The sequence below is a fragment of the Coturnix japonica genome, chromosome 2 (assembly GCF_001577835.2).
Source record: "Coturnix japonica isolate 7356 chromosome 2, Coturnix japonica 2.1, whole genome shotgun sequence".
Classification (NCBI taxonomy): domain Eukaryota; kingdom Metazoa; phylum Chordata; class Aves; order Galliformes; family Phasianidae; genus Coturnix; species Coturnix japonica.
In genome coordinates, this window is record NC_029517.1 from 53,905,120 (window position 1) to 53,931,978 (window position 26,859).

General features: G+C 37.7%; 1 protein-coding gene across 1 annotated transcript in view; it reads left to right on the top strand.

Moving 5' to 3' along the window:
* The window catches only part of TRIO (trio Rho guanine nucleotide exchange factor), a 221,479-nt gene that overhangs the window by 65,316 nt on the left and 129,304 nt on the right, over positions 1-26,859 (top strand). Inside the window, exons 5-9 of the mRNA XM_015854391.2 lie at positions 474-986; positions 3,329-3,451; positions 13,484-13,675; positions 16,965-17,096; positions 20,254-20,484. Coding sequence (XP_015709877.1) covers positions 474-986; positions 3,329-3,451; positions 13,484-13,675; positions 16,965-17,096; positions 20,254-20,484 — 1,191 coding nt within the window. The remainder of the gene's footprint in view (positions 1-473; positions 987-3,328; positions 3,452-13,483; positions 13,676-16,964; positions 17,097-20,253; positions 20,485-26,859) is intronic.

The window sequence follows — 26,859 nt, forward strand, 5'->3', positions numbered from 1 at the left end:
ATATAAACTAGATGTGTACATCATCATATGTACTGTCTTTGAGCCTGGAAATAGATGGATTTTGGGTTTTATCTTCAAAGGGAAATCATTAGATTTCATATGTATTTTGTGTGTATTATGGTAATTGTTCTGTCATGAACATTCCATATAGAGGAAAACAGCCAAGTAAATGAACCTTGCTATTGTCCTACTGCTGATTTACAATACGCAAGTCAAAAGTTAATTAGAGTAGTAGCCAGAAGAGTCGTTTCTTCAATGTGGTGAGATAAAGAAACAAAATTTCTCTCACTGGTGAACAATACTGGCAAGATGGGAGGCTGATCACAATTGACATTGGTGAAGAAGTCTATAAAGGAATTCACGTGGACTTCATAAGTAGAAACGATCAACTTGTAAACAGCGAGAACCAAAAACTTGAAAGATACATTCTTTTCAGTAACAGCATTTTTTAATTTGTCTTTATTTTCTTTTAGACAAATATGGTGTCTCTGGAAGGCCTTACCAAAGTAGTTGACCCTTCTCAGCTAACCCCAGAATTTGATGGCTGTTTGGAGTACAACCATGAGGAGTGGATAGAAATCAGAGTTGCCTTTGAGGACTATATTAGCAATGCAACCCATATGCTGTCCAGACTGGAGGAACTACAAGATATATTGTCAAAAAAGGAAATGCCTCAGGACTTGGAAGGTGCTCGCAATATGATAGAGGAACATTCACAATTAAAAAAGAAAGTCATTAAGGCTCCTATTGAGGACCTTGATGTGGAAGGACAAAAGTTGCTCCAGCGAATACAGAGCAGCGATAGCTTTCCCAAAAAGAACTCTGGGTCAGGGAATGCAGACTTACAGAACCTTTTACCCAAAGTATCCACCATGCTGGACAGGCTGCACTCAACACGGCAGCATCTGCATCAGATGTGGCATGTGCGGAAATTGAAATTGGACCAATGCTTTCAGCTCAGGCTGTTTGAGCAGGATGCTGAAAAGGTAAGAGGCTGGGGAGGGGAAGGTAAGTGGGCACTGTCATTAGAAGGAACAGTGATTGAGTGACTTGAGTAAGAAGGATAAGTGCAAGTAGTGTTTTTTGGTCTTTAGAGTTGTTTACTAGTCCTTTAATAAGAAATAAGGTTGGATTTATTTTTTTTTTTTTACTGATAGTGAATCTTAGTCTCCCAAAGTAGAGGGGATGGAGTAGTAATTCTAAGCTGTAAAGAACACAGGTAACTTTCACTGAAGGTAAATTTAAGTGATGATGACTTAAAGTTTTTGCTTTGGTACATTTTTTGCTCCGGACAGATGCTTTTGCAGGTATCAAATGAAGATGAATGCTTCATACTTTATTAATGCAGATGTTTAAGGATTATATCAGTCTCTTTTAGAGTGACCCTTGGGATTTGAATGACAGGCAGTCAACAAAGTCTGAAGAGACTGACATGGGAAGCTGCTTTATTGATGCCAGGTTTAAGATCCCAGGCTAAAAACTACTGTATTTTTTTTGACAATGCATATGTCATTGACAGAGGACTGACTGATTTCAGAGTGCTTTGAGTTAACCAGTTGTATTGAATGATGAAGTCCTTGATTGTCATGGAACTTAAGTGTCAAGGACCACTAGAGCAGGCAGTGCACTGTTAGATGAGCTCAAATAAGATCTGTTTTCATGAGAAATGGTTTTGTGATCATTTGTTAACTTGCTACTGTGGAACAAATAGCTTTGAGGAAAGATGGGAAGGTTTTCTGTGGGAGAAGAAATAATAGACTATGCAATCAAATGGGAAGTATGGTCTTTGTCAGATTTTGTAAAATATTTGACATAAAAATGCCTTAGCTGGGTGAGACTAAAGGTCTGTGTTATACTAGTATTCTCTCCAGTTGTGGTGATTAGCAGGTGCCTGGGGAAGAGAAAACACAGAGCAAGCAGATGTATAGTACTTCTGCCTCTGTCTTCCTCTGTTTTCTTCCCCTGTACTTTCCTGTTCCCTGATCATTTCTGCTCAGGGGCTTTCATAACAGTACTTCAAATGTTTTCTACTATGTTTAAAAAAGAAACATCTGAACCAAATAAAGCAAGTGTTTACTGAATGGATGTAGCTGAAAATAGTAGAGGCATATGTAAGGAGTGGAGAAAAAATACAGTCAAGAAAATTTAGAGTCACAAAGTTGGAAAAGTGTAAGCCAGTGCTGTACTATTGTTCTTTCAAGACCCAAGTACGTTTTAGCAACTGTTCAGTGATTCATGGAACAAACAAAATATATTTTGGTTTTGAAAGAAACGTACTTCATTTACTTATCTAAAAATTGCATACCTAACTTGGGCTTTAAGACACTCCTTGTCATATACTTGAGCCTGGGAAATTGATCTCTATCCTGCCATGTGATTGTATAAGCTCGTATCTGTATTTTCTAGATTCCTGATTCCAAGAATGATTCTATATTAGATTTGTGCCTTCATCTTGCAAAATCTTCATTCCCTAATCAACCAGTAGAGTAGGACTTAAAGGATGGTTTCTGTGGTATCATAACCCATTTCTTGGTTAAGGCTCATGTCTCAATGGACTTGTAGCCTTTGATAATTGACTTTCAAGACCTGTGTTAAACCTCACCCTTTGCTGTGCTGTTTGTTTTGTGAAAACTTAATCTTTCAGTGCCATTGCTGATGTACCTATGAACTTCCAGTGATGGCCATTGCTAGATATTTCCTAAATTTTGTTTGAACATTAAGATGCTTTTCACAGAGACATATTTTCAAGTTTGTTAGTAAATTTTTTTTCTGGAAGAAAGATGTCTGTAATACTGCTCAAGTTTTATGGTTTTTGTTTTTTGTTTTTTTTATTTTCTGCGTAGTACAAAATTTATTCTCCAATCTGTCATAAAGTTATGAACTAAAAATATCAAACTTGCTAAAGGATGTGATCAGCAGGAACAAATTTATAATTGATTTCCATGAGTTGCCATTTTCATTCTAAATTACTAAACTGCTGATGTTATGAAATGCTGACACTAAAGACCTGAATAAGGTTAGTAACGGAGCTATGCTCCAAGTGTCTTTGTTTACTATGATTTCCTACTAATGAAATTGATTTTATTGTATTTTGAGATAAACACCTAAATGAAAAGTTCAGCAGCCTCAGCTGTTGGTCCAAGAAGTCAGATTTCAGCACTCATTTGTTTAAAATATACAGTAGCTTACAGGAGAAAGAGTATCAGGATGAATTTTAATGGCCTTAGGTTCTTTCTGTTGTCTTTGTTCAAAGGTTTCTCATGTTACTTGCATATAATTTGTTCCATAACAAATGAGTTATTTTTTTTTCTGTAATATTTTCTTGTAGATGTTTGACTGGATCACACACAACAAAGGTCTGTTTCTGAACAGCTACACAGAAATAGGAACCAGTCATCCCCACGCAATGGAACTTCAGACACAGCACAATCACTTTGCCATGAACTGTATGGTAAGAACAGGCCTTACTTGACAGCACTGGCAAATGTATTTTCTCTTCATAAAAGCAGAACTCAGAAATCATACACACGAATCATCCCTTCTTTAACAACTAGTACAAAGCCGTATTTGAGCAGTGAAATCATATGATACAAGAAGAAAATAAAGGATAGCTAAGCACAGAGGTACTGTGATCAGGCAATTAAAATGTTTGGACCATTGGTAATATTTGGTGCAACCTTAGAATTTCTGAAATACGTGAATTCAAACTTAGAGAACCTGGGATATGTGCTTGAGGATGGTGTTACATCTGTGGGAATTGTATGTAATATGACTTATAAACAAACAAACAAAAACTTCCACCACCACCAACAGAAAAAAAGTCTCAGTATCTTCTGAATAGATTGCATCTTAGGTACAACCGGTTCTGAGAAGTGACCAGTAACTGACCCCAGTGTAATAGTTTTGCTTTTTGATTGGAACACACACCTCTCATTTCTGATGTAGTGGAATGGAGCTAAAACAAACACTTTTCTTGTCAAGTATGATCTTGAGATGATTCATCAGTAGGTTACAATTAAGAATGAAATTTGTAATTGGCAGTGAGTTAAAGATGCTTATTATCAGTTTTATGAATGCCCTGTTTGGAAATGAGGGCTAAGTTGTCAAGCATACTTTGGTACTTTTTCACAAGGAGGTCTGGAGGTGTATAAGTAACTTTGGGAGTCTGGGCTTAAATCCAGTTCCTGGCTTTCAGGGACTGGAAGAGGAACACTACCATGCTTGTTAGAAATTAACATCTTTGGCAGTTTAGGGATGGGAACTGAATTAAAGTATTGTCAGAACAATCAACTCTTACAAGAGGGTGTTTTTGTAGGACAAGGCTATAAAGTGTGGAAAGAAAGCATGGCAAAGTACACCAGGTAATTTGTCTTGCTGAAATTATAGAAGGGATAGTAAGGCAGTCCTTGTGTCTGGTATTGCCAGATGGGAGTGGAGGAGTACGTTTTCTTCTGCAACTCGAGTATGTTTGTGGAAGTTTCAAAATGTCATTGATTTTATTTATTTAAGAATACAGCAAACATTGTGGAACATTGTAATGAAGTTATGTCATGCAATATCACAGAAGTAACTTTGACCTTTTGGTCAGAAAGGTGCAGGTCCCCTCAGTGGGCACAGAGAATTACTCCTGTATGGAGTAACAAATGCTTGTTGCTCATTGCTCTGTGCATGAAGTACAGCAGAAGTAAACTTAGAGAAGAACCATAGGTGTCATTGACATGAGATAACTTCTGGAACTTTTTAATTTTGGATAGCTTCCCATGCTGTTCTTGGTCTAGTACTCTGAAGGTTAAAGTTATTCGGTCTATTCAACTATTAATTAAGCCTCTCCCTGATCAAATGCTTACCAAGTTGCTATGTTTTTCAGAGTTGATATGAGATTTCTTACATGAATATTCTACCACCAGAGATGGTATTTATTTTTAACCCATCTACAGCAATGCAAATTTATTCAGTTGTGTGGTGTAAAGGAAGGAGGTATGACAATTAAGTATTGTAATACTTATATCTAGAAGATTTTGAAGGCTTTTCCGTGTGATCCTAATTGGACCCTAATAGGTCTTGCTTTTCAGGCAGTTTCTTTAGGCTCACTTTAGGCACGGGAGGTCTGTTCAAAGGGTAAGTGCTGCTCAAGCAGCTAAATACAACCTCTTGCACTTAGTCACAGCTTAACCCTGATAATTGATGTTGCAGCTGCTTTTCTTAACACATTGTGATTGCCACAGGGCACATGGTCTCCTCACAGCAGGTGCTACCCTCCATCAATAGCTGGCCTGCCCATCTCCTCTTCCTCCATGAGTAGAACTTGGTTTTCCAAAGGGCACAGGAGGGCAGGTTTTGCAGCTGCTTCTACTGAGCTTGGATGAGATGCCAAAAATTTAATCCAGTCTTCCAGTTCAAAATGTACCACCTGGTTGTAAGCCATCGTGAAAACTACTTAGTTCCTGTCATCAGCAAGAGTTTGGTACATCAAGGGCAAACAGGATTTACTGACTGTTTCCTTTTTCCTTATGATGACTTTCTGCCATTTTTAGAAGCAGTACTACAGCACAAAGTGGTTGAAAGTGTAAGCCAAATATGGTAAAACAAAAAGGTGGAGAATACACTGGGGCAGGAAATAGAACCACTGTTTCAGCAGTAGATGTCTTATGTATTAAGTGTGTGGTATACTGTTGTGGTTGCCCTTCAATGTACTGAAAGTAAGTTTATGGAGTTCTTAAGCTTAATATGTAGTCTGATTCTCATTGCAATGAAACTGTCCTAGAGAAAATCTGGATAGATGGAGTGATGTACATCAAAGGTGGAAATGTGCTTTGTTACCATTTGTTAATGCACATACATTGATGTGGCTAGAAATGCTCTCTGAAATGTACACGTTTTATATAATGTGCCATTATTGAAATCAAGCACTGATTAGTGGCAAGACCATTTACTTACAGGGCAAGTAATTCTCATCTTCCCTGTCTGTAGGGAAGAACAGTATCTCAGAGATTCTTTCCTCTAAAGATGAGAGTGGTTTTTCACTGTCATTTAAAAGGCCTGCTCTCAGCAACTAAAAACTGCCGTTGTCAAGTCCTGAGATTTATGTGAGCTAAGCAATACTCTGTTTTAGCTTCACGTTCCTCTTTGGGTGACTAAACCAGTGCTTCACTTCTCAAAACAAGTTTTTAGTACCTTTTAAGGTAAAAACATGCAAATAAGACATCACAGGAGTTGTAAATATGAAAAATATCTCTCTAGTTTTTAAACTGCAAAAATAAAGAGGCTGTGATTGTACCATTAGTCTCGCATAGAAGAGTCAGAGGGGCTGATACTGTGTCTGTTCACTCTTTTTTTCCCCAACTATTTTCTTCAAGTCCTCTGGGAATTAAGGGAGACTAAAGCAGTCGTGAAATATGCGTGAGGAGTAGGATAATGTTGTCTATTTCAGTATTTTCTTCTACTTTTCTTACAAGATCAAATGGCCTTGCTTTTTCACTAAGCTCAAGTATGCCCCTTACTATGTAGGTATGTTGTCAAAATGATTGGAAAGAAGTTTAGTTTTAAAAAAAAAAAAAAGAAAAGAAAAGGAAAGGAAAGGAAAGAAAAAAAAACAAAAACGCACAAAAACTTTCCATAGAGAAAGTTGACTGCCTGCTGTTAAAGGGTGTGTTATCATTACTTCTTATTTCAGGATGCTGATAGGGGTTCTCAGTAGAATCTGTGTTTATTAGCTATAATCTGAAAAATCCTGTTACTATGTCAATCGTATGTATGTTTCTAAGTTGATTCATACTGTTTGCAGAACAAGCTGTTGGCATATACTAAACCATTTTTATCAAGATAGCAATCAATTTATTTCACTAAAAAAGAAAGTGCCAGAGATGAACATTGGTGGGAGTTTAGAGAACCTAAAATAGAAGTACGAACACAGTACTTGAATCTCACTGGGATTAGAGAGTTAAAAGTTGCAGGGATGACGTACTTGGCTTGGCTTGCTCAAATCCAGCCACAGGGACTGGTACAAAGGAAAACATTAAGAAGGTCAGGTGAGGTAAAATTGGCTTAGCTGACAGAGTGACTCTTTCTTCTGTGTTGTACTGTGGACATTTTTCACTCTGAATTCTTTTTGTATTTCAAATACATTTTATAACTACACAGAGTTGTCATTTGAGATAGACTCAAGCTTGGTATGAATCCTATATTCACCTGAGCTTTCTGAGACTTCAGGAAACAAGACCAAATCCCTAGGTTGTGAATTGTGCATTCTTTCTCAGATTACCTTGAAATGCAGATTTTCACAAAAGACTGGTAAATAAAAGAAAGGTAAGTAGCGTAAGCTAACTCTTCTGTCCTATTTTTTATCTTTTAAGTAACAGATTGCTCATGCCGGGTTTTCAGTAAAAATGCATAGATAAAATTTCAACAATAAAACCTACCACTTGTCCAACCACTCTAACATCCCTAATAGAAAAGGTAAAACTTTCAAAATTGGAAATGGGCAGAAGAGCAGATATTATGTACTCAGTGACCTTGTTAGTATAATTTCAATTCAAGCAAAACCATAGGTTTGTGGTGTCCTTGAAGTTTTCCATTCACAGAATTATGGATACTGATCACACTGGGAGGATGTTTTGAGTTTACATCCATAAGGTATTATTTCTGGTACTGCAGGAGTTAATGCTTGGACAGAAGCTTGGAGGCCACCAACCTGAGAAGGGACTGAAAAGGCAAACTGAGTTTGGACTATTTCCAGCCTCAGAGAGGTGCTCTGAAATCAACAAAATGGCATAGAATGAGCTATGTGTGCAAAATCTAGGAAGGATGAAATAAATAAAAAAATGTAAAGAGCAGTCAATTGGAGAGAAGCTAATGCAGTAACAAGTATGCTTATGTCAGCAGATGGTGATCTGAAAAAACAGTGGTTTTACTGCAAGGGAATGGTGCTTATTTCACTTTTGATAATTATTGTGGATGCTGAATGTAAGATTTGTAAAGAAATTCCAATGTATTTTTTCTTAAGTTGGTCCTTCTGGAGATCTAGGCTCAGTTTAGGTCACCGTTCTTAATATCATGATGAGGAACATCAAAGTGAAAATGTCACAACTGTAATGGTGAGATGAAGTCACAGGCATTTACAGTGGGAGAGTGAAAGTAAATGAAAAGGAAGGGAAGAGAATGTAGTGGTGATGGTGTTGGACTAAAGAGTCTTGTGCCAAGTTTTCCCAGATCTACCATGAAAAGTATAGGAGAGTGAGAAGAAAAATGTGAAAAAAGTTGAAATTGGGTGAAAAGGGTGAAATCGTGTTTTAACTCACTGCAGTACTAATATCAATAGTTAGTTAACTCAGAATATTTTGAGAATTTATGTAGCTGAAGGATAGATTGATTCCTTCTTTAATTGTGTTTTGTACATTGCTGATTTTATTTCTGTTCTGGGGAAGAGACCAGGTGACACCTCTGGTGGTTCTGCAGCCCACTTCGCTATTGCTACAAGAGAGATAATATAAGAGGTGCTTTGAACTGTTTAGATCATTAAAGCAGCTGTAACTTCATACATTAATACTGTATCTTACCTTAGTTGTAACTTCTTTGGTGAAGTGGCAGACAAATTGGAAATTCTGTTGCTAGAATACTGCTAAAATATTTTCATCACAGGCAATTAGTTTGTAACTCACTACAGTATATTATAGGGGTGTCATTCAGTATGCTTATGGATTATGTCACTGGAGTGGTTGGTTTTTTTTGAAATCAAGTGCTGAATAATCTGTGTGTCAGAAAACTCTTACTTGGAATTTTATAGTAAACATTTAGTAAATGGGTGTGGGAAAATCAGGAAATAAAACAGAACCTTCAGGACATCTGCTGTATATTTTGTATTAGGTATGATAAAAGTTCAGACAAGCTGGCAGGTTTTCCCCTGTGTACTCTCTTTTCAGGCACACACCGGGGAATGACATAGTGCACTGCTGCTTGTGTTAAATCACTAATCGTGTTGCTTTGCTAAGCTGAGCAATCTGTCTTGTTGTTGTTGTTTTCATATGTACGTTCTCTGCAGGGAATAACTCTGCCATGAGGAACGTTCTGGGTGTTGATAGGTGTCTTTTCAGCTTCTGGCTAAAGGGTATTGTGAGAGAAACTAATTGTACAATATACAATAGTGTATTTTCTGTACATGCTGCAGTGCAGCAAGTTGAGTTGTTCTCTTCTTACTGTTTTTTACAACAGTTATGTGTAAGAAAAGAATATTACTTCCACATTTCAGCTTTTAAACATCTGCAACATACTTAGAGGCTGAATTTGCCTCATACATGTTTACATGATGTAAAAGACATGCCTAGGAAAATATCTAATTGTTATTTCCTAATCACTGTTCTTTCTTTAAGTAAAACTGGGATGTGAATCCATACAGTGAATAAGAAGTCCATTCCTGGAGCCAAGGAAGTGAGCACCAGCTTGCTTGGAACGGTGCTTCTGAAACATTGCACAAAATTTGCATTTTTTGTTATAATAATGACAGTGGAGCTGCCTGTCCCTTTGGAATATGGAACAGAATCTGTTGATCAGTTAAACATGGTCTAATTGTAGTGAATTGGTGTTTGATATTCTTTACCTCCTTAATTAAATGTCTTTTTTGGGTCATTGCATTCTAAAATGCTGAAATTTAAACCTTTAATAGATGATCAGAGGGCTGGAGCACCTCCCCTATGAGGAAAGGGTGAGGGAACTGGGCTTGTTTAGCTTGGAGAAGAGAAGGCTCTGGGGAGACATCATTGTGGCCTTCCAGTACTTGAAGGGAGCATATAAACAGGAGGGGGAATGGCTGTTTACAAGGACAGATAGTGATAGGACAAGGGGGAATGGTTTTAAACTGAGACAGGGCAGGTTTAGTTTAGAGATTAGGAGGAATTTTTTTACTCAGAGGTTGGTGATGCACTGGAACAGGTTGCCCAAGGAGGCTGTGGATGCCCCCATCCCTTAAGAGAAAGGCGTAGGTGTGTGAGGTAACAAAAAAGAAGATACTATGCAGGAGAGAAATATAGGCAACATAGCACCACTGTGCTCAATTTAAGTAAACCAACTGAGGTATGAGCTGTCAGGAAAGTTTTATGTCCTCCCTTGCACTGATGCACACATAACTAATAGAGACCTGTGACAGTTAACGCTCAGACAAGTCAGTGCTGTGAGGTCTGGGGGAATCGCAGCACTCCCTCCAGCCAGCTTGTCAAAGGCCCTTGGCAGCAGCTGAATGCTGGCAAATAGCAGTTTCACCTGGGGGACAGCTTCTATGTGGTGTTGGGTGCCCATATAACAGTGTTCTCCCAACCTCTCTTGCTGGTAGGAGTATAGACAGACTTTGACATAACCTCTCATCAGATCTATGTGCAGTAATAAAACAGTATGGTTTTCAGGTTTTACTCTTCTGTCACTTGTTATATCTGTGGCCTTTACTGGGGGCTGTTGTAAGTGGTTCCTGCATGCATTGTTATTTTTTTCTTGGTTCATTATGCTGTGTTCTTCAGCCCTTAACCAGGGGCAAGGCTGTGTTGCTTCTACTGCTGCTGCTGGCAGGTACCTGGGTGCTCTGCAGCATTTCTTAGGTACTGGAATTTCAGAAAGTACTGCACAAATAGTGAATGAAAAGTCAGAAGGGGAATGCAGCTTTGCAGGCCTGGAGCTTCAAGGAGTTCCAGGGGCCTCTTCTCAGTACTGGAGCAGTCAGAGGTGGTTACCTTGCCCAAAGGAAGCTTGCAGTTGTTAAGGAGCTTTGTTGCCAAGCAAGGGAGCTGCAGGAAGAGGTCAGCAGACTTCCACAGCCTCAGAGATAATGAGAAAGAGATTGACCGGATCTTTTCCAGCTTGAAGATATGAGGCTACTAATTGTACTGAAGGGAGGGTCAGGCAGAGTCTGTGCCTGCCTGTTCGGGAAGTGAGGGTTCCCAAGATATTAAAGGTTGGATGATAATGGCTTCTGGCACGAGGAGTAAGGTTCCTGCTCCACCTCAAGATTCACAGCTGTAGAATAGGTTCACTGACCTCATAACTGTTGAGGAGCCAGGAGCTGTGTCAAATGAAGCATCTGTCTTGGCTGAGCATGAGCCGCACAGGATCAGCAAGAGGAAGCAGTAAGTGATAGCAGTGGGAGACTCCCTTCTGGAAGGAACACATTTGCAGATGAGGTCATCTGATTCCTTGTCTGTCAATGTTTTCTTCTTTCTGGGGGCCTTGGATTTGGGATGCTGGAGAAACACTACCTAAATTTGTCCAGCCCTCAGACTATTACCCTGCCATTCTTCCATGTTGAGCACACCAATGATACTGCTAAGATGACCTGGAGCATTGGCCAAGGTCATGGGGGAGCCAGGTAGTGATCTCAGTCCTGCTGGTTAGAGGGTAGGACTTAAGAAGCAGACAGATCCTGCAGATCAACAAATGATTACACAACTAGTAATTGCACAAGGGTATTTGCTTCTATGCTCACTGGAGCATTTACTGAGTCTTTAGAATGCTGGAGGATGCTTCCTTTTCTCTGCTCTTCATCCTCATGGGGGATCTGGCCCACCTCAAGATCTCCTGGGGGGAGAGCACTGCAGTGCACAATTCAGGAGGCTTCTGGCGCTGTTGATTGAGGAGGTGATGGAAGAAGTTTGTCTGCTTGATGTGATTCCCACAAACAAGGAAGAACTGGCTGGGGATATGAAGATCAGGGACTGCAGTCACTACAGTAACTATGAGATGATGGAGCTCACAATCTCGAGAATCACAGAATCACCATGGTTAGAAAAGACCTATAAGATCATCCAGTCCAACTATCCACCCATCACCAATAGTTCTCACTAAACCATATCCCTCAACAATACATCCAAACATTCTTTGAACACCTCCAGGGTTGGTGACTCCACCACCTCCCTGGGCAGTCCATTCCAGTTCCTGACCACTCTTTCGGAGAAATAGCGTTTCCTAACGTCCAGCCTGAACCTCCCCTGGCACAGCTTGAAGCCATTCCCTCTAGTCCTATCACCAGTTACGCGAGAGAAGAGGCTGATCCCCAGCTCACAACAACCTCCCTTCAGGTAGTTATAGAGAGCAATGAGGTCTCTCCTGAGCCTCCTCTTCTCCAATCCCAGTTCCCTCAGCCGCTCCTCATAAGACCTGTGCTCCAGACCCTGCACAGAATCACAGGGGTTGGAAGGGACCTCCAGAGATCATTGAGTCCAACCCCCCTGCCACAGCAGGTTCCCTACACCACGTCACACAGGTTGGCGTCGAGGTGAGTCTTGAATATCTCCAGAGAAGGAGACTCCACAACCCCTCTGGGCAGCCTGTTCCAGTGCTCCATCACCCTCACCGTAAAGAAGTTCTTGTGCACATTCGTGCGGAACTTCCTATGCTAAATGATAAAGGGTTTGAAGCATTTGTTTTGAAATAGTACAGGGATTAGCTTCCTTGGATAAGAGAATGCTCAGAAGGATGTTTTATCGATAAATATATACTAAAAATATATTTTTTAAAAAATATAAAAAAATACCCGATGGAGGGAGTAAAGGAAACAGAACCAGAGTATGCACACACACAAAATAAAAAATAATATATAAATATTTTCTCTGGGAATTATTAAACACTGGAACGTGTTGCCCAGAAGGATTGTGTTGTTTCCACCCATGGAGAATTTCAAAACCCCTTTGGATGTAGTCTAAAGCAACCTACTCTGTTTTGACCCTACTTTGAGCAGGGAGTTCAACTAGATGATCTCCAAAGCAGATTCCAGAAATCAGAGCATCAGCCTGGTTAGAAGTCTCAGCCCTGAACTGTGTACATACAGCTCTGGAAGAGTTACTCAGAAACTTTTTGGTAGTTAAATTATTCTTGTTTCTGGCTTTGAAGAAATCGGAAACACTTGTTTTCTTTATTTGTGTAGCAGTTTGTTCATACAGAATCAAGAGCAGCTTTTAGATGCTTTAGGCCAAAATGCATATGTGAGTTAAATGGAAAGAAAATTGCAGTGACTAAGAGCCATCATTATGTAGTTCCAGTATGCTAGAGATTTTTACTGGTTTATGACCTTTTTTCTTAGTCCAGCTTTTAGTCTTAAGCTCTGAGGCAATACAATGGCAGGAAAATTAAATCTAAACTATTGAACTCCTTAGAACAGAGTTCTGTATTTTGTTACTTAAAAAGTAGAAATGTTTTCAGAAGTTGGTGTAAAGATTTGTAGAACGATATTTCATTTATTCATATAATGGAGCAATCAAATGCCTGTTAGTTTTACTTTTTATTTCCTATTTTGTCTGTGCTATGTGTCTTTTTGACCTGAACATAGGTGGTCAGTTCTTCTTCTGCTACATTACACTCCTAGATTTCAAAGTCAGGCATGCACAAATATGTCACACAAAACCAGACTACTAAGCATAACTGTAATAAAGAATAGTTTTTATAAAAGTATTGGTATTCACTTAAGTGATCTGCAAACTTCAGTTAATCTTTCCCATCTTATTCCCTACAGAATGTGTATGTAAACATAAACCGCATCATGTCCGTAGCAAATCGCCTGGTTGAATCTGGCCATTACGCTTCACAGCAAATAAAACAAATTGCTAGTCAGTTGGAGCAAGAATGGAAAGCATTTGCTGCAGCATTGGATGAACGTAGCACGTTACTGGATATGTCCTCCATCTTCCATCAGAAAGCTGAACAGGTTAGTGAACATGAAGGGAATCAAAAGAAGTTTCCACGTTGGAATGGTAAATTGTGCTGTTGTACTTTGTCCAAATTGAAAGTAAATAAATAGAGTGATTAAAAAGCAAGAATGTCAGAGCATTAATTTCTCCCAGTTTTGGATGATGTTTAAGTGAAAATTTGTTTTCTGTAGGACAGCTTATTGTCTTCATATTCTGCCCATACTGTCTTGCTTGTATCAGTGCAGGGTCAATCTTAGCCAAATTACATACATGAATTAAAACAGAAGAGATATAAAAGCTAAGCTGTATGAAGCTTTTGAGTTGAAAGAAGGAAAGATAAGCATTTAGCTTTAAGTAGAGTTAATATAATGCCTTTTCTACATCCAGAAATCATTCACTTATACTATTGGCCCTACCCCTCCACCTCACTGAAGAAGTATTCACAAATCAGTCCTTGAGTTGTCAGTATTTAACTCATAGTAATTGCTTATAGAAAACTATCTGAACTGGTCTGAAAGTTAAGACGGTAATTAAGTGTCTTCTGAATTTGAAATGGGGTTGGGAAATGTTTGCTTAGTATCCTGTAAGAGATTTTGCCTAAGTTAAATAAAAAATTTAGCTGTAGGTCTATAGCAATTATTTTAATTAAGTCATTATCCATGTGCAAGAGAGGAGGTATATGTAGGAGAAATAGGAATAAATATCCCCAAGTTAATAGTCTTGATGGTGAAAGCGTGTTATTCCCCTCAAGGGAATTCAGCTCTGAAGGAGTTGCAGTGCATCTGCTGTTGAGTCATCCACTGATCTTATAGACTGTCTGCTGCATACATCTCTGGTGAATTTGGAGAGCAGAGGTTCTTGGTTCTATATGGCTGACTGAAGCTCTGGTACTCTGCAGATCTGCCATAAATAATTTTCTTTCCATTTGCCATGCTAAATTGGCTCTAAGAAAAAGTGTCATGTCTGATATAACTGTAGGATAATTGAACAGACCAATTGAGAGCTGTTAACTACAGAAATCAAGAGGCAGCACACCTTATTACTTCAAGAAGTTTTTGTTTCCTATTTTCTACTGTACAGAAATTCTACATAATTTTCCACAGATTAGAAAAATGAACATAATAAAGTGTGAATACACATTGCCTCTTGTTAGTGATGACATTGGTTTAATCTTAGAATGCTTAAGGAAAGTACATGAAATAGTGTCACTATAATAAATATTTTCAGCCAATTTTAAAGAGAAGTCACTTAAAAAAAAAAAAAAAAAAAAAAGGAGGAAATGATTTTCTGTTGTAAAAGATACCAACTGGCTTGAAACATTTGATAGAAACATTCTGATAGTTAAGCAGCATTGATGTTTTTCTGATTCACGGGTTGTTTAGCTTAGTGTTTATGCACTGTTATCTTTATGAGTGGGAGAAAGAGGTAACTGGGAGAAGGATGAAGAGGTGGGTGTACTCTCACTGAAGTGTTGTCCTTTTCCATAAAAAATAACTGATTTTCATCAGACGTCTAGAGAGTAGACTTTGTGTGCATGCTGGCTAGTGATGGTAGGAGCTGGTGTTACCTTCTTCAGCTCTAAATGCATACATAAAAGAGGAAACAGAGAAAATATTTGCATCATCTGCAGAGATTAATTTACTTAAGTCTCCTGAATTGCTCCTTCTGAAGTTTTCACTTGATGATTAACTATGATGGATTGATATAGTTGCTTTGTAAGCTACCTGGCCATGATGTAATAGCAGTTGAGTTAACAGTGGAGAGTGAGTCTGGAATGAAAGGGATAACCCCTTAAGAGGTATAAAAATGGCTGAAAAATAATTAGTGAAAGAAGTAATGCATCCTTTTCAAATGCATATTTACTCTTGCTAGTCTAAGTATTGTTGCCTCCTTGGACACAAGTGTAGACTGTGCCCAGCTGTTGGTGCATGCTGTCTAAAACAAAAGACTCAGCTTTGTGGTTCCACAGAGAGCTTCTTTTGACATTTAATGCCTAATGTTAGTGATTTTTAGAACTGTGCCTCAAAGAAATGAGAATTAAGCAATTATCTTAAACTCCCAGACAATAATGTAGTGCCAGATTACTTTTTCCTCAGAAGGCTACATGTGATCCCGGAATGGAGAAATATATGATGAGAGAAATGTCTTGGCTTCTTAAAACTTTTGGGATTTTTGAACTTCACACAAAGAGAAGATAAATTTATTTTACAGGATACCATGTGTGCTTGACTATACTAAATTTAACAGCTATGAAAAATTCTGTAAAAAGATTATTTTTTTTCCTCTTTCCTTTCCTGTCATAACAAAGGTATAAAATTCATGCCCCCTAGCTGTCAAAAATAAGTTGACAGAACTTCAGATGTGCATACAGCTATTGTGACAGGTTCTCTTCTGTCAAGATAACTTAAACTTCAGAGATAAATTGTCTGCAGAAGGGATTCTGTCGCAGTATCCTCAATTTCCCCTGAAAAACTTGACTTGAACAGCTTTGCTGACATAGCTGTGTGCTCAAGTACAGTGTTAGTCCTAAGAGACCCCTGCTTGAGTTGTAAATCCCTTATATGCTTGCTACTGTAGTAGCTTGCCAAATGAATTTAGTGCTTATGTGTGGAGAACTTAGTACTTTGGGGATGAGGGTGTGAATTTGCTGTGTTCCACCACTGATTGGCCTCCTTGACAGTCACTTTCCAACAAGATGGCTAGGAAGTGTTTTAGTGAACAGTTCACCATCAATTCTATGTATGTGAGTATGCATGCAAACTAATTTGTTTTTCTACAAAGATTTAAAATAGGTTAGATGATGGCTTAATTAATGTACCATGAATATCTGTCTACACAGGAAGCTGACAGGAAAGAACTGAGGGTCTAGACTTGAAAATTTTACCTCTTCATGTAGGCAAGATTTTTGTTGCCTTTCATGCATCTGAAATAGTAGATGTGTAGTGAAATAAACTTTTCTTTAGCTGCAGATTTGTGAAAAGGAGCAAGAGTAAACTTGAAATGTCAGCGTTGCCAGCGGTTTAATTGGCCATGAAGGCTGCCAACATCTAATTAAGCCTGCCTGTCTGTGAAGGGCTGAAAGAGTTCCGTGTAGCTAAAAGCATGCGTGTAGTTAGACTTGAATATTTGTTTGTACTCTAATATGTTCATTTGGGCCAGTTCAGAAAAAAAATACATTTAACAGTTTTCACTGTCGAATCTTTTCGGTGGCTGTCACAAAAATACCCATACTTTCATGTATTTCCAAAGTATATTTACCTGTTGAAGGAACTCCAAATTAACTAGAATGTCTTTTCTCTGTTGCAGTACATGAGCAATGTGGATTCATGGTGTAAAGCCTGTGGTGAGGTGGAGCTTCCCTCAGAACTGCAAGATTTAGAAGATGCTATCCATCATCATCAGGGGATATATGAGCATATTACCTTGGCTTACTCTGAGGTATATATCTTGTTTTCTCAAGTTGCTGACTAGATAATACAATGTGATATTAAGACTGGCTTGTAAACTGCCATCACTTGTTGCACAGTGTTTTAGTTGAAAACTCAAATGCCAGTTTTGGTTTTTTTTTCCGTTAGTTTAGTGTACTGGATGTTGCTGCTATTATTTATATTTAAACTTGAGTTTTAAGTCTTCTTGATCTTCTCAAAGAAATTTAAAGATGAGAGCATATGGGATACAAACAATCCATGTTGGTTATTAAGGATGTATAGTTTATATTCACATTTTACAACATTTTAATAGCAGTATGATACTAGCGTTAAAATACTTAGAAACTAACTGGGTGTTCTTCAAGAAAGTATTCTGCTAGTATGGATTGCTTTAAATAGGTTTTGAAAATCAGTCTCTGAAACTGTCTAACAAAAAAGTCTTAACCAAAGGATGTCATTTGGCAACACAGAAGTTGTATACTTAGTTCTACCAGCTTCAGAGGCACTTATATGAGCCAGCAAGCCTGTGTATTCAGCATTTGTAAGATTAGTACATCCTGTGCTGCTGCTCTAATCTTGGATTCTCAGCACAATAAAATGTTTTTGAGAATGCTTCTTAGTATTTCTAATATTTGTAAATATAGCATAAGATAAAGTGCTTATTCTAAAGATGGCTTAAAAATAGTGACTTAAGTATCCATCCTTCAAATTTTGAATTCTTTCATGTACTTCAGTTAGCTAAACTGAGAAATCACACAGGTATTGACTGATCACAGCTTTGGCTTTTTTTTGGATGGAGGGTCTTTTACTTTTTTTTCCAAGGTCATTAGCATCACAAAGTTAAACTATTTTGGCATTAAATGGCACTAATGTTACTCTGAATTAAATACAGCAGGAAACTTTACATGAAAATATATGTTTGGGTAAATAATGGTAGAAAGTGATCAATGAACACGTTGGACAGTTTAAACTATAGATTTCATATTTTGAAAGGTAGTGATGTGGCAATGAAGCAATATTTGTGGTTTATATGTTACATAAAAATCTAAACTGCTTTCCAATGAACCAGTTCTGTGGTGGGCAACTGAAATGTAAGTGTGGTTTCATTTACAGCAAAGGAATGTAAGGTGAGTGCTGATGATTGGTCTGTATTGATAGTATATCAAAACTGGATTTTTTGGATACCTGCCATCTTAGGGTATGCATAAACTTTATTACTGTTAGTCAGATGTCCAGAGTTCATGAGTTGTGCAAAGCTCACGCTGATATCTCTATTCCTCATATCATCTTTGCTGATGAAAGTTGTGATCCTATTTCTATGTCTTAACTCATTATTAAGAAGACCATTTTTTATGGGAAGACTTGTTTTTTTCACTGTAAGCTTTCTTTATTGAGGGGATCCCTTTTATAAACAATAGAGAAATATAGTGTGTATGTAGTATATGAATGTGAAAGAAGCTATCAAGGGTGTATGCTCCATGTGAATGCACCCAAGAATAAAAGTTACGGCTGTCTGGAATAATGATTACACAGCTCAGAAGTTGAAACACCGGAGTTCCTTGTGGGTTGTTTTTTTTTTTTTTTCTTTTTTTTTTTTTTTTTTTTTTTTTTTTTTTTTTTTTTTTTTTTTTTTTTTTCTTTGGTGTACTTTTTACTGTGGGGCTGTGAATGAACTGGAGTCTGCCGTTAACTGTAAATAACTACTGAGAATTACCATGGTTAATACTGTTTGCTTCCTGGTGAAGCATAATCAAAATAAATTCGATGGGTAGATTATAGGTTTGCTCTCACAAGCATGTTAAAAATTTATTTAGGGTTTCACAGCTGTGGCTTAAACACTTTTCTTCTGATTTTCCGCATCTACGAAAGGAATACCTTATTCTTTAGAAACCAGATTTTATGCAGATGTAGTAGTCATATATGTATGTACAAGTCATGCTCCTCCTCTGGACATAAAGGTTTATTTTCCTTTAATTAAACATGCATTCCCTTTCAAAGACTGATGGATTTATCTATCTATATGAAGATATTACAGAAGTCTTACTTATTATTATGTGTAGGACTTAATTTCTGCAGCAGCATGGTGCTCTGTTCATATTATTATAAATGGACAGAGATAAGAGCACTGGCAATTGCCACATTTTGTCCTTCATTATTAACTGCAATGTCTTGACAACATGACTTCATTGCAAAGTAGCAGACTAATTATAATAAATACATTTAAGACTAGACTTGAACATAAATTTTACTGAAAATAATTACTCTGTATTACTAAAAAGGAACTTACGTATGCTTACAATGACTGGTGGGCCACCAGTTCTTTACTGGCGGCTGAGTGATACCAATTTGTGATAGTTCTCTGTACTTCATGCTAAAAGTCACAGAATAGCTAACATTAATCAAAATTGCTTACAACAGCCTTGGCAAAAGTTAAATATCAACAGTGACTGGATACAGTAGGACTATGGCTTTTTAATTAGCATGCAAAATAAATATTTTTGCTGTGGCTTGAATCAGAGAAGACAATTATAAATGACTGCTCTTTCTTATCAGCATTGAACACATTTTGGAAAAGAATATGTTTGCACTTCCTGGAAAGGTTTAAAGCAAATCAGGTGTAAGTTTGTCATAACACTGGTTTGTCTTTGGCTTGCTAGTACCAGTAATAATGTAAAAGTTGTAAATCAGGTCTGATCAAAGCATGTCCTGTGTTCACAAAATACTGTTCTGGTGCAGTTCTGGACCATTGTATAATTGTATAATTTTAGTGGCTTAACTGACAAGAGAGAGAAGTGAAACTCAAAAGAGCTTCTAAGTTAGATTCTATTCAAATATATATATATACTGGTAAGGAAAAGCACACTTAGGGAAAGAAAAGCTGTTCTTTAGAAGAGTGCTGCTTCCTTAAATTGTCTTAGGGTAGAGTAACGATATAAAAAAGTAGCTGTGTGGTTTTTTTGGTTGTTGTCTTTTTTTTTTTTTTTTTTTTTTTTTTTTTTTTTTTTTTAAATAACAGCTGCACATGATCATGCCTCAAATAATAAAAATCTACAGCACAACTCCCCAAGTTCTTAAAGAAATCTAAAATGGGAAGCAGAGGGATTGAAAAAGCAGACTGATCAAGATTTTGGCAAGACAAGCAATTCTTTGTTCTTTCTGCTGGCCAGGTGAGCCAAGATGGAAAGTCACTGCTTGACAAACTTCAGAGACCTTTGACTCCTGGAAGTTCCGATTCCCTCACTGCTTCTGCCAACTACTCAAAAGCAGTTCATCATGTTCTGGATGTCATCCATGAAGTACTCCACCACCAGCGCCAACTGGAAAATATTTGGCAGCATCGAAAGGTTCGCTTGCACCAGCGGCTTCAGCTGTGTGTTTTTCAACAGGATGTTCAACAGGTTGGTTTTATTTCATGTTGTCTGAATGCCTTTCTCTTTTATTGGATTTTGTTTTGATGCTGGTTTCAGAGCCAGCTGGGCTTTGATTGCTGGACCCCATGTTCTCTCATTCAACAATTGAATAGAATAGTTTCATGGAATCAGCAGATCAAGTGAGATTCCTCTGCTCTGTGCTGGTGAAACTTCACCCGAAGTACTGCATCCAGATGTGGAGTTCAGTAGAGGAGAGATGCAGACCTGCACGTCCAAAGAAAGGCCAAAGAAAGGGTCCAAGTGATGAAACACCTTCCCTTTGAGGGCAGGCTGAGAGAGCTAGGGTGGTTCAGCCTGGAGAAGGCTCTGGGGAGACCTGGTAGCAGCTCTTTCAATATCTGAAGGGGATTTAATCAGGAAGAAGGAGACAGAGTATTTAGCAGGATCTGTTGTGATAGAACAAGGATAAATGCTTTCATACTAAAAGGGGAGATTTATATTGAATGTTAGGAATATCTTTTTACAGTAAGGATAGTGAAGCACTGGAACAGGTTACCTAGAGGTGTGCCTCATTCCTGGAGACACTCAAGGCCAGGTTGAACTGGGCTCTGAGCTGCCTGATCTATCTGTAGGCATTCTTGTTCATTGCAGGGGAATTGGACTAGATGGCTTATAAATGTCCCTATCAACTAATAAAATTCTGTGGTTCTATGGTTGATCAACTCATTTCAAGTTCAGTATCTTAGGACAGGTGTTATGGGTAGAAACTGTATTTTGAAGTTAGCTCCACCTTAGTTACTTTTTAAATTATCTTCTCTTGTTACTTGAATTCAGATAGGATGACAGGTTTTTATTCTAGACAGAAGCTGTTCTCTTCTTGTGCTAGAAGATGCTAGTCACTGATACTCACATTCTAGTTAAAATTCTGGACTTCATTTCAGAAAAGACAGTAGTAATATTAACATGCAAAAAATGAATGGCATTATTCTTTTACAAAGTTGTAGTTTCATATCCTCATTGATACTTTTGTTGTTTTCCTTTTCAAATCCGAGCATATTATACTAAAGAGGTAGAAAAAAATACAGTTACGATTCCTTTCTGACAGTGTCACTGTCATGCTTTCAGCTGAAACGGCGTTACTAGCACATGGGTGTTGGTTGTTCCTGAATGATGGGTGTGTGCCTGGGACTGGGCTGGGGCAAGCTGCCACCTTCATAGCCCAGCAGCAGTTAGCGAGGCGGAGCCAGGACAGGCACCTGATTTAGGCCAAGTGTTATTCCATATCACGTGACGCCATGCGGAAGGACATAGTACTGTGCGAGTCCACCCAGGGTGGCTGCTTCTCAGGGGTTGTGGGCGTCATTCAATGGAGGTGAGAGCTTGTGGTGCTGGTGGGCATTGGCTGGTTGTATTGGTGCTGTGTGTCAGCGGGTAGGTGGAGAGTGATTGCATTGTGGCTATACATACATTGTTATCATCACACTTTTCTTTCTGTTTTCCTTTCCTGTCAGTAAATTATTTTTATCACAGCCCATGAGTTCTGTTTTGTTTCCTGTTCTCTCCCTCATCCCACTTCAGGAGGGAGTGAGCAAATGGCTGCATGGTGCTTAAACCACTTGCTGGGTTAAACCTCAACTATCTCTGTTGAATTAGTATTTCCTAGCTGACATGTTTTTATTATGATGATGACGTTCATAGAAGCTTGAGTACAGATGTTAGTATCTCTTTTGGACTTTGTTTCAGCTTAAAAATGCAAAGCTGTACAAAACTCCCTTGTAATGATTGAGACACTAGCTGATTGAGACACTAGTAATTTATTTTATATATCTATTCCATAAAAAGTAAGGAAGGCCAATACTTTCTGATTTTGTTCTTCAATTTCAGCTAAGGAATTTCTGAATGTGGATTTTAGATAACCAGTTACACATTCTGTTAAAATAACGTTTCTTCCACACTTGTTGCACTTCAAGTCAAATTTGATGTACGTGCTTGTTGCAAGAAGATGCTAGATGTGGACAGTTGGGAGTGAAGTAACCTGGTTTTCATTGTTTGAAATAATTCACAGAGTTTAAGTCTGGCAGGGGCAATTGTTGAGCAATCCTGTTAGCACAATGTTCTGTACAAAATGCCTATATTTTCCAGTAAGTTAGAGAAAAAAAGTTTAAAAAATACCTAATAGGTAAGTGTAAAATTAGTAAAAAATAAAGAAAAAAGAAAAGTTTCCAAACTGTCAACAGTCAGCTGTGACAAAGGATGTGGAAATGTGTGCAAAATGTCAGCTGATCCAAAGTCAAAGAAAAGAAAAAGCCAAATGAATGTCGCAAATAATCAGGAACAATAATCAATTATTTCATGTTGCAATAATCAAGAACACCAAAAGCAGTATTATGCCATTGTTTAAATCCTAGAAGCTCCTCACCAAGTTTGTAACATCAGTAGTAGATGGTCATGAGGGTCTTGTGTTTGGTACTTGCATGAATAATCAATGAGGGGCACTTGTCAAAACTGACAAGGCAGAATCCACAAATGAATCACCTTCATAAGCATTTTTCAGCAATTAAAATGATGCTTTGTTTCTCATACGATTAAGTAGCTCCTCTTGGCTGTAGCCTGGTCCCAAAAGTGAGGACTGGGTCCTGAAACTTGTTCCTCTAGTCTGAATTCAGTCCAGGGAGGACCTACTTAGGCAAGCTAGGCCTGAGGTTGTTTGTCAGATGCATAATTCAGGTCTCAGGCCTATAGGTCAGGCTGCAGGCGGTTTATTTCCCAGTGGAAGGCAATCATTGAATGCTACAGTGAGTCTTACTGTGCTGATTATACTCTTTGATTTGTTATCTTGGGAGTCATAAAATGTTAAATTCGTGTTTTCTTTTACTTCCCAATTCTTGACTCTGAGTGGAGATAGCTCTAAAACTGCTTGTTTCTTTTTGCAGTGACTTTTCTCAAGTCATTTTAGAGTCATGACTTGCTTCGTCAGCAGGGAGCTGAATGTCCCTTTTCTGTCTGAGACCAGTCAGCTGAGAGACTGGATTGTCCTTTGTTTCATTTTTGTAATGGCCATTAGCCACCAACCCTGGAGGCTTCTGAAGGGTTCCATGTGGTGGTTCAACTGTTTGTTATGTTACTTTAAATTAGCTTTAGATTCTGATTTAGACGCTGCTTTTTAGTTGATTGCAATGTGAACTGTGGTTCCCTTTTGAAATGCAGCTTCTCATTTCATGCTGTAAGACAATGATAATTCAACATCCATGCCAGATAAATTCATCAAACAGTGGCAGAGGCCTTAAAGAAAATGGCAAGCATGTAATGCTTTTTCCTTACTTTGGTCATTTGTAGCTTCCTCAGCTTTGAAAATCCTCATGAAAAAATAAACAAATAAANCTTGCAATAGAAAAAGAAAACAAACGTAAAGCAGATAATCTAATTTATCTGAGAAATGTGAGCTTTTCTGCTGAATGTTCACTGGCACTATTCAGTGCATAAAATTACTTGGTTTTGAGGTTCTGCTAATATTTATATCCAAAAAAGTTCTGGTATGTTTTGTGTAGAGCTTCAAAGGAACAACTTTCTCAAATATCTTGATTTTCATTTGCACTATTTCAAGCTTGTTAGGTTTTTCTTTTTTTTTCAAAGCTTAATAAATTCATTTAAAATTGTCTAGCAATTAGTGTGAAAATCCTCTTTCATTACTGCCAGTGAACTTAAGTGTAATTTTTTTCCATGTTAGAATGAGCTGAGTGTAGTGTAGCACTCTTCAACTGCCCATAGTTGAAAAGCACATTGTGACAAGCAAAATAGTTATATTTTAAGTGAGTTTACAACTACCGTTCAACATGAGTTTGTGCTTTCTTCCTTTTCCTACTCCTGGCTTAATTATTATTAATGAAATAAGTCAGTTTATGAAAATATTAATTGAGTAACAGAGCTGATTGGAGGAGAAAATTGGCTCTTAACGCATTTTTTTTTGTTACTCCACCCCTCTAACTGTTGTTTTTTTGAGTTTGTTTTGTTTTCCTGTTTTGTTTTGTATTGGTTGTAGTTTCTAGTGAAGCTTTCCAAATCAGTGAAAATATTGTGGTTCTAGTTAACTATGTACACCAAGAATTGGCTCATAATTTAGTGGAGCAAACACTATTGAAAGTAGCTCATGAAATTATAAAAATAGTAGGTAAAAAATGTAATAGTAGTAGGTAAGATATAAATTATATCAGATCTGAAAGTGGGAATGAGAAAATTTTCAGCCTTCAATTGAAGAGAGTTCTGAATTTCATCCTGGGTAGCAGATTTGTGCCAGGAAATCTACTTTCTAGTTAATTTGTATTAATTTCAAAAAATGAGGTGTTTTTTTAATACAGAAAAAAAAAAATGAAAAAAAAAACCTCGAGTATTCCGTTGTTCTAAATAATTGTTAAGTGCAGAGCATGCTAATAAAAGTATAATGTTATATTTAAGAATTGACATAAGCTTACCAAGAGCAAAATACAAATTAGCTTTCCGCCTAAGAAGAGGAAAGGAACTGGCTCTTACAGTTCTGATAGGAAAAATAATAAAGCAGTCCTGTTACAACAATATGATGTTTTTTATGGCTAGACCACAAAAAGTCAATACTGAACATTAACAATTTCGGTAGAACAATATTGCTGATGCTCATTCAATGAAAGCTTTAGAGCCTGAAGAACTACATAAATAGTTTTGCAGATCATAAGTTAGTAAAACGTACTTGTAGAAGTTGAAATAAAACATCTGTTTATTAAATGTCCACTAACCTTGGTTGGCTTCTTTATCTGTTCTGGATAAGTTTGCTGCTTCTCCTTCCTTGATCTGACTACCTCAAGGACTCCGAGTTTTTGTTGCAACAGTCACTGTTTCAGTTTTGACTAATAAAGGGTGGATCAGGAATGCTTTCTAGTTGCTCAGCATCAAAATACTACTGATTTCACTGCTTGATTCTACTGTGCTGTTTTGAGGCAGTGCCAGTGTGAAATGCTTCTTCTGGAGGGAAAGTATTTCTACATTTAAATGCTCGAAGATTAGAAATTCAAAGATTTTCTCCCTCCCCTTCTGAGCTTAATATCTGGAAAGTAGCACCAAGTAAATCAGAAAAATGTAAGTGTGTATAGTAGCTAAAGGGGGTGGGGGAAATGGATAATAATTGGGTGGGGGGAGGAAATGGTGAAAACAAGCATGTTGAATCTGCTGTCTATTGTTTATTTATTATATAAACAGCATACACAAAACATATTTTGCCACCATGAATAATGATTCTATGATGATGAAGCCATCTTTCCATAGTAATTATGTCTACAGTATATTCTGTATCAGTGTTTTAAGGATAAGCTTTATTTTAGATCGTATATTGGGATGGTTCTGCTGAGTCCGCAGTTACAGCTTAATTGCATCATATTAAAGCAACTTGCTCTAGTGGAGAAAAATATTATTCACACTTTTGATGAGTCTGAAATTACTGTGCACTGCTGCACTATTAAGAGTGAATTCCATGTACTTTCAGTATTAGTTTTAGACAAGTCTTTTGTGGGTTGGTATAATGTGTGTGATAACTCTTTGGTAACTCTTCCAGGAGGAGGGAGAAAAATGCATTAAGGTATAAATGGCTAATAGCAATGTAAATTAGTCATGTTATCCTTTGGTTATGATATGTAAAAGCTCTTAGTGATGTGCAAGTGAAAATTCTAAGTTTGACTATGCTTTTACATGCTGTGAAATTTTCAAAGGGTTACCTCCGTTTTTTTAAGTACTGGAGTAAGAAGGCTAAGCTGTAATACGTGGTTTGGCTTAGAGGCAGCAGTGCTTCTCATGTTGACTGTTTCAAGTCATGCTCTGTGTACTGGATTTCTATGACAACTTCTTGAGGAGTTACTGAGCATTATATGGCACAACATTCCTCCTTGCCGTGCTGCTTTCAGCTTCTTATTCTGTTTTCTGGGACAGATTTTGCTGTTGATTTTGTTAGCTTATAGCTGCCAGCAGTCTTCAGGGTCTTCAGCTGTTTTTATAGTGACAAAAGCAGAGTGGTCTACTGAAACTAGTTAAAAGCCTTGATAGTAGAAAATTTGCATGTAACAGAATCTGGATTTATCGCTTCGTTTTGCTGTCTCCCATCAACTGTTACCCTCAAAAGAAGCAAATGAAAATTTATATTGACCTAGAAAGTAATAACTATTCATTTGGCAATACTTAACAGGAAAAACAAGCATGTATACTATAGAGATTTAGTGAAGTGCTGGTGATTGGAGATGGAGACATTATGTAGCATTATGGGATTGTTTATTGTTTAGAAGATGCCACATAGAAGTGGATTTGCAAACCAAAAAAGATTCCAACAGTCAAGATAAATGAGAAAATCACACTGCATTATTTTGTGTACTAAGGAAAGCCTAGATA